At 35.7% G+C, this 12,054-nt stretch overlaps 1 protein-coding gene across 1 annotated transcript in view; it reads right to left on the reverse strand.

Annotated features, from left to right (window-relative positions):
- Positions 1 to 12,054, reverse strand: part of LOC122630551 (disks large 1 tumor suppressor protein-like) — a 263,281-nt gene that overhangs the window by 183,068 nt on the left and 68,159 nt on the right. The window contains 1 exon segment of the mRNA XM_043815157.1: positions 2,170 to 2,217. Within this exon segment, the coding sequence (XP_043671092.1) occupies positions 2,170 to 2,217 (48 nt within the window).

The raw sequence follows: 12,054 nt of genomic DNA on the forward strand, positions 1-12,054 counted from the left end.
GTCGACTTTACCAAACTTCAACGTTTACAAACTTTGATATAAAGATTGAACATCGAGTTCGATGTAAGAGAAATCCTCGATTTTGATACTTCGTCGTTGTCTTCGTTATCTTCGTCATTATTTTTAACATTATTATTATTATTATTATTATTATTATTATTATTATTATTATTATTATTATTATTATTATATTATTATTATTTGAGAATACGAATGAATCAAAGAAAGTTTATTATCATGGTCGCTTTATGAAAATTTTCAGAAATAATTTCAACACGAACAAACGAACGAACGATAGAAAAATATATGGAATAATGGAGGTTAGAAGAATAATGGTGGATATAAAAATTCGTTCTTAGATGCGAAGCTACGAGTATCTCGTACAAGAACGAACTTATCGATTTCATCGGTGGATGGACGGAAGCCAAGGGAGCATTTAATTCGGATCAAGGTCCCGAGAAAGTACGGAGCCACGTAAATTCCAGCCACGCGTTCTGGATCTTCCTAGCAAAAAGAGAGAGAAAGACAGAGAGAAAGACAGAGAGAAAGATAGAGAGAAAGACACAGAGATAGAGAGAGAGAGAGAGAGAGATAGATAGTTAGATAGATAGATAGAGAGAGAGAGAGAGAGAGAGATTCTTCCCGTTCTTCCTAAAACATCCGGAAGAGAATTATGTGTGCGCAGTCGTGAGACATGGACCAACGACAAAGAAGAGTGTGTGTGAGAGAGAGAGAGAGAGAGAGAGAGAGAGAGAGAGAGAGAGAGATAGGAAGCGCGTGTCGCCGAACGTCGGTGAAAATAATTAACGGCTTGATTAAATTTAGCTGGAAGGTCGTCGAGACGACTACGACGACTACGACGACTACGACTACGACGACTACGACGACGACGTCGACGACGACGACGACGACAAGGGTAGTTTACAACGCGTGTCGACGCCCGATGTTTATCCACGATTGCCGACGAGCGAGTCTCGTTAAAAGGCCAGGGCCCTGTACACCGAAGATGAATGTATCCACTCGTGTCGACGTGAAAACGCCAAAGCTGTCGTGTCCGATCTACGTTTAACAACATTCTCGATTTAACGGCGATGACGATGCTAAAGAATATATAAACGATGATTAGAACTTTATGAGATTAGTATTCTGATTGATGCTCTCATCTTTGGACTAATCGCTTGTTGGCATCACTTTTTGGAATTGTCTTATCGCAAATTTTGTCTAGAAATTTTCTGGCTCTGTTTGTTCTTTTTTCTTGAATTCTACAGTAACGCTAAAGTAATTACGATTCGTATTATCGAAGAGACGAGAAACAAAAAAAATATATATATATATATATATATATATATATATATATGTATGTATGTATGTGTATATATGTACATATTTTTTTTTCTTTTTTTCTATTTCATTTTATCCACCATTCGTTCACCGTTCGTACGACGAAAGAATGGAAGGCAGGTGCGGCTAATTATTATTTCTAGTCGAATAAGAGGCTTGCAACACTTTTACTTCCTTTCTCGTATCTCTTCCTGACGAGATATAGCTGACGAGGTTTAATAGGAAGGAAGAACGGAAGGATACGATCCGTCGTAACGTAAATCTTTCGTCGAATCGCGAGGATCTTAGCGCCACGGTTATACCAAGAGAAGGATAGCCCGTTAAAATTCTTGGTACGTCAGACTCATTATAAGGAATCTTACGGATGGAGCCGCACAGCGACGAGCCTGGAGAACGCCAAGAAAGAAATGAGAAAGAAAGACACGAGGGTAGAAGAAGAGGACTATTGGTAGGGAGAAGAAATGGATGACGTAATTTAGCTCGAGACCGATAAGAAACGTGCCCGAGTATTTTCAGTTACTCTCGATGTTTTTTTCACTTACCTATCTATCGCGAAAGAACGACGATTGAACGAGAAAGTAAACGTTAAAAGAACTAAGAGAAATCTTTATCATCGAGATCTTCCTAGTAAACGATAACAATTATATTTCTATGTTAATTGTTCTTCGTTGTTATTGTCTCGATTGTACAATATCTTCGAGTATCAATGTCATACGTGAATTCTGTTTAAATAAAATATGGAATTTTCTTTTTTTTTTTTTATCTTCTTTATTTTTTATATTTTCTGTCTCTTTAATAATAAAAGAAATCAATGAAATATTGACATACCGGAGTTACGTGGTTTCGAACGGCATGCTCGACGTCTTGGAAACTTACCTGAAACAGATTGAAAAGGAAATATTGATTTTGATTACATGTTCCGTAAAAATAAAATTATACAAATGTATATATTGTTTAAAAAAAAAAAATATATATATATATATACACGCAATACCGAGTAAAGATTTTATTAGTTCGTGGAGATCGGCGATGCACGTTTTTAATATCAATAAAGTAAAAGTTGTTTTCAACTTAACATTCGAAATGCATTTATTTTCTTAGCAATTATCGATTTCTGTCTGTGCCATTTAAGATTTTTGACGTTCTTCCAACGTCTATTAGAAAATTAATTCAGAATAGATGAATTTATGATTGAGGATCTGTTCTTCTAAAAAATAAAATTGACATTGTTTGGACGTTTTTCGACAAAATTATTAAAGTTCATAATTATCGTGGTTGACGTTTCTCCCTTTTTTTTTTCATATATATGTATATATATATATACGCATATAAATATATATCAAAAGACTATAACGCGACGATTAATCGTAGATCATGAAACGTCCCGAGGGAAAAGACGGCGGTAAAATCAGGTTTTAGTTTAGTTTAGGCGAGAGAGAAAGCGTACTGCTCTAATTAAATTTTTGATCAGTACGTTTCATATTTTCTTTATCGTGCGTAGCGAAGTAGCCGGCTAATTAGTCTGGCCGGCCTTAGTAACTTCGAGAAAAAGTTATTACGTTGAGGCAAAAGAAGACTAAAAAAATATAAATAATGAGAGAGAAGATAAAGCTCACGATGCAGATCCTTACACATTTTGTTTCTTCTTTCTTTCATCTTGTACTACCACTATTAAAACAATAGCAAAATAATAATAAAATATAACAACGAACGAAAGTAGATTTTCATTTTGTAAGCATTCCAGCATTCTTGATAATTCGGACGTACGGCGCGCGTTACGTGAGAAAACAGGTAATTTAGTATATATAGAAAAAAAAAAAAAAGAAGAAAAATTTTAGTGGTTCAAAAGAAGAGAAGGAAAAGTAGGACGAAAAGAAAAAAAAATGAAAGAAGAAAGAAATTGAAATTTGCAAACGTCTCGTGCGATTTATTACACACTATATATATATATATATATATATATCTCGACATTATATTGTCGAACGTAATCGAACGTGCTTTACAATTCCCAGATGGAGAAGAGTCTCGCAAAAAAAAAAAGAGAAAGAGAGAGAGAGAGAGAGAGAGAGAGAGAGAAAAATTCACAAGAACATATTTGGTTTGTCGTATGATCGTATGGAATTGTATAGGAGGGTCTTAGGTATGAAAATCTAGTGGTGCCATCGTTCTTCGAGAGCGAATCAGACGTAATCCTCTTGACACAGGATCAGCTTCCAACGGAGTAGTACCTCCGAGGACTCTTCGAATACTCTCGAACGACAAAGAGTCGGCTGCTCGAACGAACGCGAGTTTTCTCGAAGTCGATCGTTGTCCTCTTTCCCCTTCTCTTCGCGACGACTCTATACAACCCTTGGATATACCTCTTCTTCAACCCCTCTTTTCATTCATCCGATGGAAATCAATTTATTGCAGAAATTTGTCCGTTACAATGGTCGAGCGATAGTAAAATATTCGCGTGGAAATTTCGCGTGAGTTAAAGGATGGGTAAGAGAATGAGAAGGAGGAGAGAGAGAGAGAGAGAGAGAGAGAGAGAGGAAAAAATAAGGGGTGATAGGAAGGAGGAAAAAGAAACCACAGAAAAAGAAAAAAAAAAAAAAAAGAAAGGAAAAGGAAAGAATGTTCGAACGAAGTTCCTGAGCGTTGAAAGTTTTTTCGATGGGGAAGAATAAAAGCGTTTCTTTTTTGCTCCTTTTTTCTTTTTTTCTCTTTCTCTTTTTTCTTCGCGTGGAAAGAGAAAAGAGAAAATATTTGGGGAATGGACGGTGATTTTTAATAAAGGTAAATGGAAGTGGAATTCGACGACAGAACAGAACAGATGGAGAAAATATGGAGGGGTGATTCCGAGTATCGACATGTGCGGAATCGACAGAAGGAGACAACGGAGAGAAAAAGGGAAAGGGACAGAAAGTTGATTTACATTTCAGAGACACATTTGAATGCGCGAGATTGTATTATCATAAAAGAATAGAAGGGGCTCGTCTCTTCCGTAAAACATTATCGGCCACCTGCTGTTTCATCGATGACACGATGAAGCTCAGCTCGAATAAAAAAGTCTTCCACCCTTCCTGACTTTTATCCATTTTGTCTTGAATCGAACTCCCGATGAGAAAAAATAAAAAATAAAAAAAAAAGAAAACGAAAAAAGGGATTTTATTATAGATGGTCTCTCTCTTTTTTTTTCTTTTTTTTTTTTCTCTTTGAAATTTCTATCGACCGTTGTAATAATTTTCTATTCGAGTGGTTAATTCAAATTGTATTGAGAAAGAAAATGCAATTAATTTTATTAAAACGTATGTATCGATAAATAAAATATCCCATTAAAGAGATGGTGGAAATTTAAAAGAAAAAAATTCTAATCTATCTTCAAACAGATGGTTTATCCATCGAATTAGAGGGATGTAAATACATCTTACCCTCCGATTGTTGGTCGTGCCGCTGTCTGTGATGGAGAACGTATCGACGACCGAGTCGAAGCGCACGAGCTTTTTCGGATGCTGAGCTTTCTTCGATCGCGGACAGAGAGAGCACATAGCTGAGTCCGTTGGTGTCGTCGGGGGCATATTCGAAGGATTTTCACGATATTTTTCTTTTTCTTACACAACTTTTCACGATTATCCTCGTCCTCGATCTCTCGCTTATTCCACTTTTGTACTTTGATAACTTTAAACTTTAATTTCTTTCCTTCGTTCTTTCCAACTCGAAAATGTAGCAAATATATTCAAACGTTTTCGAAAAATTCTATGCTTCGCCTTATCAAAATAAAAATCTAAAATTGATTTTAAAAATAAACCAGAAGAAAAAACAATATCGCGTCGTAGAAATATAAAACAATAAGAAAAAGATTAACTTTTTTTATTTATAGTCTTTTAAATTTGTCGAGAGAGATGTAGCGAGCGACATCTTATGGACGTACCGACCTAGTTAAAGGTCGATAAGGTAGAGACTCACGAATCGAGCGAAACTCTGTAATACCTACGAATTCTAGAGAGAAGGTAAGTGGATAAAGGCTGTACAGATGCAGCCACTGAACTCATATACGTGGAAAGGGAATCTCCAAGAGGGTTTGATAATCCGCCATAAGGCATGAAGACGATTTTACCGACAGATTTTTACAAACGAATATGGATATATAGAATTTTACTCGTATAATATATTCCACGTTACAGAAAATTAGCATAAATATACAATAAAAAATACCAACACTGATATATTCTGAATTACATTAATTACGACGTGGTCAATATTAATAATTCATATCACTCCCTAATGCTATTAAATTTCACCGCAAATATATGCAATATGCAATGATACTTCAATGGTATTCGTTAAAAAATTAAAATGCATTCGTGGTGGCGTTGACTCGTATAAAAATAGAATTTTCATTTCGCGAGCAGTCATCGTCCGACTTCATTGTTCTTCTGCCAAGATTAACGAGTTCGCGATTAAACAAAAACGTATATTTCATAAAAAGGATGAGTAGAAAGAATGAGTGAGTATGTGTGTGTGTGTGCGTAAGAGAAAGAAAGAGAGAGAGAAAGGATAGATCGAAAGAGAACGTCATTATATTCGAAAGGAAGTCGAACGAGACTCCATTGCACATTTTTTCGTCGCGTCATTCATTTTAAACAGAGCCCAGCCGCAAAATGTCCTTCCATCTTTCGTAATCATTTAACCGGTTATCAGCAGACAATTTTCTAAACGATTCCATATTCCAAACGTTGAATTACCCTTTCCCTTTTCCAAATGAAATATTCCACGCTGTCATTACGATATCATCTTTTATTTTTCGTTTCGATTTTCATACTACGGTAATGTTCTCCGTTGAAATATTTAATACGACGTATTAACGATAATAATTCACGTCAATCGAAAATATTTATGTAAGAAAATTTTCACAGAGGTAATTCGACCGAAGAGAAAAATGTATCGATGATCGATTGGAAATTACGAATTGATCGAATCGAAGAATAAGGATCGTTCGATTTGATCCAAATATTGATACATTATTCAACATTCAAGTAACAACAATACACCTGCCAGTTTACATTACGCTTCGGTATGCTTTTGCGGAATAGCAATTGAATTAGTCCACGGCACTGTAGAACTGTATCGATAGGCACTGTTTCTGTCTATTTCTCTCTCTCTCTCTCTCTCTCTCTTTCTCTCTTGTTCGTTCCCAATGCTATTTCCGTTTCTCTCGCACGTGTTAGCTTTACGCGCGCTCGAACAGACTAATAACACGATACTCTGCAAGAGGATTCGTCTCCACGTATATCGTTGTTTCCATTCGAATCTATGCTATTTGACCGATAGGGGAAATCACAACTAGCAAAGGTAACACTCGTTAAGCATGAACCATCGAAATCGAGGCTAGCTTATCTTTAATTAACAACCAAACACGAACTGTTAATTGAAGCTCGTTTCGATGTCTACGAAAATGAAAAAGATTTCGATAAAATGAGAGAGGGAGTGGAGGAGACTAACGTAACAGGAATGGGACTTTACGTAATGGGATTTTGTTCGTTTCAATCGATAAAGTACAGAGAAAATTTCGATTTCCCTGTTAGAAAAACATTGACAATTCAAATGGAATCATTAACGCGTTTTAATATTTCGTAAGGTCGATCTTTACTCCTACGTAAATCGAATCGGCTATCGTTATTGGCGGAAAAATGTGTATCTTAAGGGAAATCTTCTCTCTTTTTCTTTTTTTTTTTTATGCGATGAGGAAGAGAAGGAGGGGTGTTATAACTGAGAATGACTTTCATTAGCCTGAAGTTCATTAATTATTAAGCATATGGATTGCATTGAAACCGACATCGATTAATTTCGTAGGAACGTTATTATTCGATCGATCTCGGATAATAATTGAGCAACGTGTCGAATCATCGTTGTATTATCGTTTAACAAAATTTGATAGAATCTCAACGGCGACGTTAGTAATTAATTTTCGAACGTAACGAACGCGTAACTCTCGTAGTTTCTACAAGTTTGGATTCGTCCTCGTAACGAATTTCGTTCGTGTTCGACGTTTCAACGTATCGACGGAAAATCGTGGTTGCAAGACTAAGGAAGAGATTTGGGTCATCGGATAGAATAAAGAGATTGATCCTTCCCTCGTTATCAAACGAATGTCGATCGAGGTAAATTAATTTCGAGTTACAATTATCCGGACGGTTTCGTTTGGAGAGAAAAAAAAAAAGAAAAAAAAAAGGAAGAAAGAAAGAAAGAAAAGAACTTACGATCTCAATACGATCGTATGAAAAAAAAATTGAATTTTAAAACGATCTATAAAATTCGATCGATATTTTCAATATTACGAATCATCATCCCCCCTCCCATTTCTATATAAATCTAATTTATTCATAAGATTTCATCGAGAAAGACGACAATCAACTTTATGATCGATATCTCGTTCTAAGGACGAGATAAAAAAAATGTTCAATCCGTGAACGTTTGACGTTAGTCAGACGCGGAGTCACGATAATGAGTGATAACGAGCGTTAAATAAGCCTTTCAATCTTTAATAGGTCAACGACTGTTATAACGTGCGTTCGTACGATCAGCGTAAATGTACGACGAACTATGAGAAATCTAGAGGAACGAGGGGAGAGGTGGAGACTTTCGGAAAAAGGGACGAGTGCGCTCGAACGCGTGCGCAATAACGTTGCACGATATGGTTATCAACGAAAATGCAGCAAACCAACTAGGGAAACTAGGATGGTCGCGAGCGTATAGTTATTTATATGTTGGTTTTTTATTTTTCATTTCTTTTTTCTTTTCCTGTTTTTTTCTTTTTCTTTCTTTTCCTCTCTTTTTATTATTTATTCGTTTATACGACTCGGCAGGGTAAAATTCGCGACATTCGTTTATCAAAACGAGATACGAGCATTCTTTCATAATAGAAATTTTTATACCGACAAATTTTTATTATACGAAAAAAAAAAGGATAATCCAAACGTGTAATATCGCGACGTGTGATATAAACATAAAACGGAAAATAAGAAAAATAAAAAAAATATTAACGAGGAGATAAGTTCTAGAAATGCGAAAGTTTTTGTTGACAGGATGTTACGATGATAACCGATAAGCGAAAACTTCCGTATAGACCATCTTAGATCTGGCAGTTCGTCGAGCTGAGAAAGTCGGTCGATACCAAGCAGAGCAAGACCCGACACGAGCTTCAACGATTCGGCCCGATTCGTAGGTGCTTCCAGAGATAATACGTCGATGCGGTTAAATGCTCCGTTTCGAATTGACTTCGAGACGAGAGGAAAATATCAGGAGGTTTTTTTCTATTGATAACTATTTCTATCATCCTCGTAGACGTGTCGTTACGACGAACAAGAAGCTTATACTCGGTGAAACAAATCGTGAAATATATAATTGGAAATAGAAACAATTGGAGAAATTCTTTCTTTCGACGAGTCGTGAGTTTCGAGAGTAAAGAAATGAAAAAATTAGTAGGACCGAGACAAAGTTTCTCAAATTTTTTCCTACGACAATCGGGAATCGTTATTCAATTAAATTCGAAAATTTTTAACGATTAGATAGATATTAACGACGAATTGAATATATTGTATTGAAGCAAGGCTCTTAAATCGACAAAACAAACCGAACGTTCATTCTCTAATTTTCATTATGTAAAAAAGAGTGAAAGAGGAAAGGAAAAAATACGAGAGTAGTAAAGTGATGTTAATTTTCATAATTCGTTTGTGTTTTTCTATGTATAATATCAATGTTTTGAGAAAACTCTGGAGACTATTGATACAATTTTTCAGAATCGTTGATAATTGGATCGGAAGATTGAACGATCGTATAATTTGCAAAAAAAAGGAAAACAAAACAAAACAAAAAAAAAAGGAATTTTACGAGATCGTACGATTTCGATCCGGAATACGCTTTCGAAATATTTTTTCCAATCGTTCGATTTTATTTTTTCGTTTTTCTTTGTTCTTTCGAAAATCTGAGATATGGTATCTCTCGCTCAGTGTATCCGAACTTTGTTCATCATAATCACTTCTTTAAGATTAGAGAAAGAGAGAGAGAGAGAGAGAGAGAGAGAGAGAGAGAGAGAGAGAGAGAGAGAGAGAGAGAGAGAGAGAGAGAGAGAGAGAGAGAGAGATCGTCCAACATGCGATCGCTAAACTCGAGACTAAATTATTCAGTCTTGTATTCGCATTGATCGAAAGAAACGAGAAAGCTCGATCGAAGAAAGACCACCGCCACCGGCTACTATCCTTCGAGACTCTGGCTATTGTCCGAATGCTTTTTAATTTATTTAATAGTATCTCATACATTTTCCAAACGACGATTATTATACGAGAGAAATTTTGTGGATTGTTGGATTTAATAATGAGCTAAGAAGGACAGAGAAACAGAGAGAAAGAGAGAGAGAGAGAGAGAGAGAGAGAGAGAGAGAGAGAGAGAGCGCAAGAGAATTTCCAGAGTTTGCCAGATTTCCTGTTGCATCTTGGCACGCAATACCTAAATGCATGTAGATCACGTATATTTGTACTCAATATATATATACATACATACATATATATATATATATATATATATATATATATATATATATCGGGATTGCAAAACGTTAGGTCAAAAAAAGAACTTTTTTCCAAGGTTCTTTCTTTTTCTCTCTTTTTTTTTATTCTTCCTTCCTTCCTTGCTTCCTTTCTTTCTTTCTTACTTTCTTTCTTTTTTTCTTTTCAAATGAAAAAAAGAAAAAAGAAGAAGAAGAAGAAGAAGAAGAAGAAGAAAAGGTACGTTCTACGTTCTACGTTCTAATCCACGATTCAACTGAAATAAAAAAGAATATTATATCTACGAATTGCTTCTGAATAAAAGCTAAGAGATTTAAGTAGAAAACGTTAAACGTAATAACCCTCGTGCTCGTTTAGAAACTCGAGTTTGCCAGCTGCAATCGTTGCAGAATTGCCAACACGGAAGGAAAATCACGCACACCTTAGAGACCTTCTCTTTCTACGTATATCTAAGACGTCTACGACGTAACAGTAAGACGCGCATAATCTCACATCGGTGACTAAGGCGATATTCAATGCACGCGATGCGTTTTACCGTGTAATTACAAAGTCGACTCTTGCCACTACTTACAAACCGGAAGGAAACGCGATGCGAGATATTCTTCCTCTTTGAAATTATCACTCTAGAGGAGACGTCCTCGACGCAAAAGAAAAAAAAAAAAAAACAACTCGCTCGTCTACTTTAGCGTGTCCTCGCACACGCGTGTAATATTTTTCATATATTTTTTTTTTTTATCGTGTCCTCTTTCTTCTCCGTTTGTTTTCTCCTTCTCTCTCTCTCTCTCTTTTTTGTTTCTTCGTCGCTTCGATTTTTTATTTTTTCTTTCTACAAATCTTGAGAAAGCACTCTCGAGTGATCGATGTGTCACGAACACGCGATATTTCGATTATTAACTCGAGAACCGTCTTTGAACGGTGCTCTTCTAAGATTTACATTTTTCGAACGTTCCTGAATGAACTGACAAGAGGAAAAAAGAAAAGAGAGAAAGATAGAGAGAACGAGAAAAAGAAAGAAAGAGAAAAAGAGAGAGAGAGAATGATACGAGTGACGATAGTCGGAGCCGAGCGTTGACCTCTACTACTGACGGCGTCGAAAGAAAGTCGCACGTTCGAACGCTAACGAATCTGATCTAAATCTGAATTCGTATTTCTCACGCGAATTTTACTTTGGTGTATAAATTATGGTAGAAAAAGGGGAGAGAGAAACAACGAAGAAAAAAAAAAAAAAGAACAAGGGAACAAGAAAAGAAACGAAAAAGAATGAAGATGAGGGAAAGTATGTTTTGAAAAAATACAAACAAAAAAAAAAAGTAAAAACAAAAAAGAAAACAGAAAAAAATAGAAAAGAAAAGAGAAGAAAAATCCTATCGGTATCTTTACATCGTTCTTGCATTAGTAGCGTCTGAAGTAGATCTGGCCTTTACCTTACTCGCCTAACTACTTGAGCTCTTCGGCAGAGACAGATGGAGGTTGTAAAGCGTATGCGCACGTGTGAGAGAGAGAGAGAGAGAGAGAGAGAGAGAGAGAGAGAGAGAGTCTCTAGCTCTAGCGCTAGAGAACTCGAGTAGCTCGCGTAGGAAGAAGGAGAATTTCCTCTTAGCTGCGAGAGTGATACGAGTGTCCTCTCCAGACACCATTAATGAAGGACTATCTACACGACCCCAGAAACTAACTCGATTACACATTCCAAACACGCGGTTCAAACACAGGTAGATAGTTATATAGATCCAATAAAACGAAATTGTAATTAGATCTCGTTAACAGATCGATCAAACAGATAACAATTTCTTTGAGAAGATTAAGATCGTCGTTTATACGACGATTATTTTCGATCGACAACGTTACATCGTTAAATAGTAGTTCGCCCGAAGATATCGTACTTGTTATCACGATATAAAATCTGAATGAATGAAATTGATACGATGTTTTGAACACCCGGTACGCGTAGATATAATCCTATATATAGGATTATATTTTATATATAATTTTATTATTGTAATATTATAATTTCTATTAATCTATTATATATATATATATATATATATATATATATATATATGTATATAATAGATTCAATGAAACGAAATTGTAATTACATCTTTAGTTAACGAATCGATAATAAATAACAATTTCTTCGTAGGTATGTATTAGCGAACGTCGACTTCAC

The sequence above is a fragment of the Vespula pensylvanica genome, chromosome 1, assembly GCF_014466175.1.
Source record: "Vespula pensylvanica isolate Volc-1 chromosome 1, ASM1446617v1, whole genome shotgun sequence".
NCBI classification, from domain to species: domain Eukaryota; kingdom Metazoa; phylum Arthropoda; class Insecta; order Hymenoptera; family Vespidae; genus Vespula; species Vespula pensylvanica.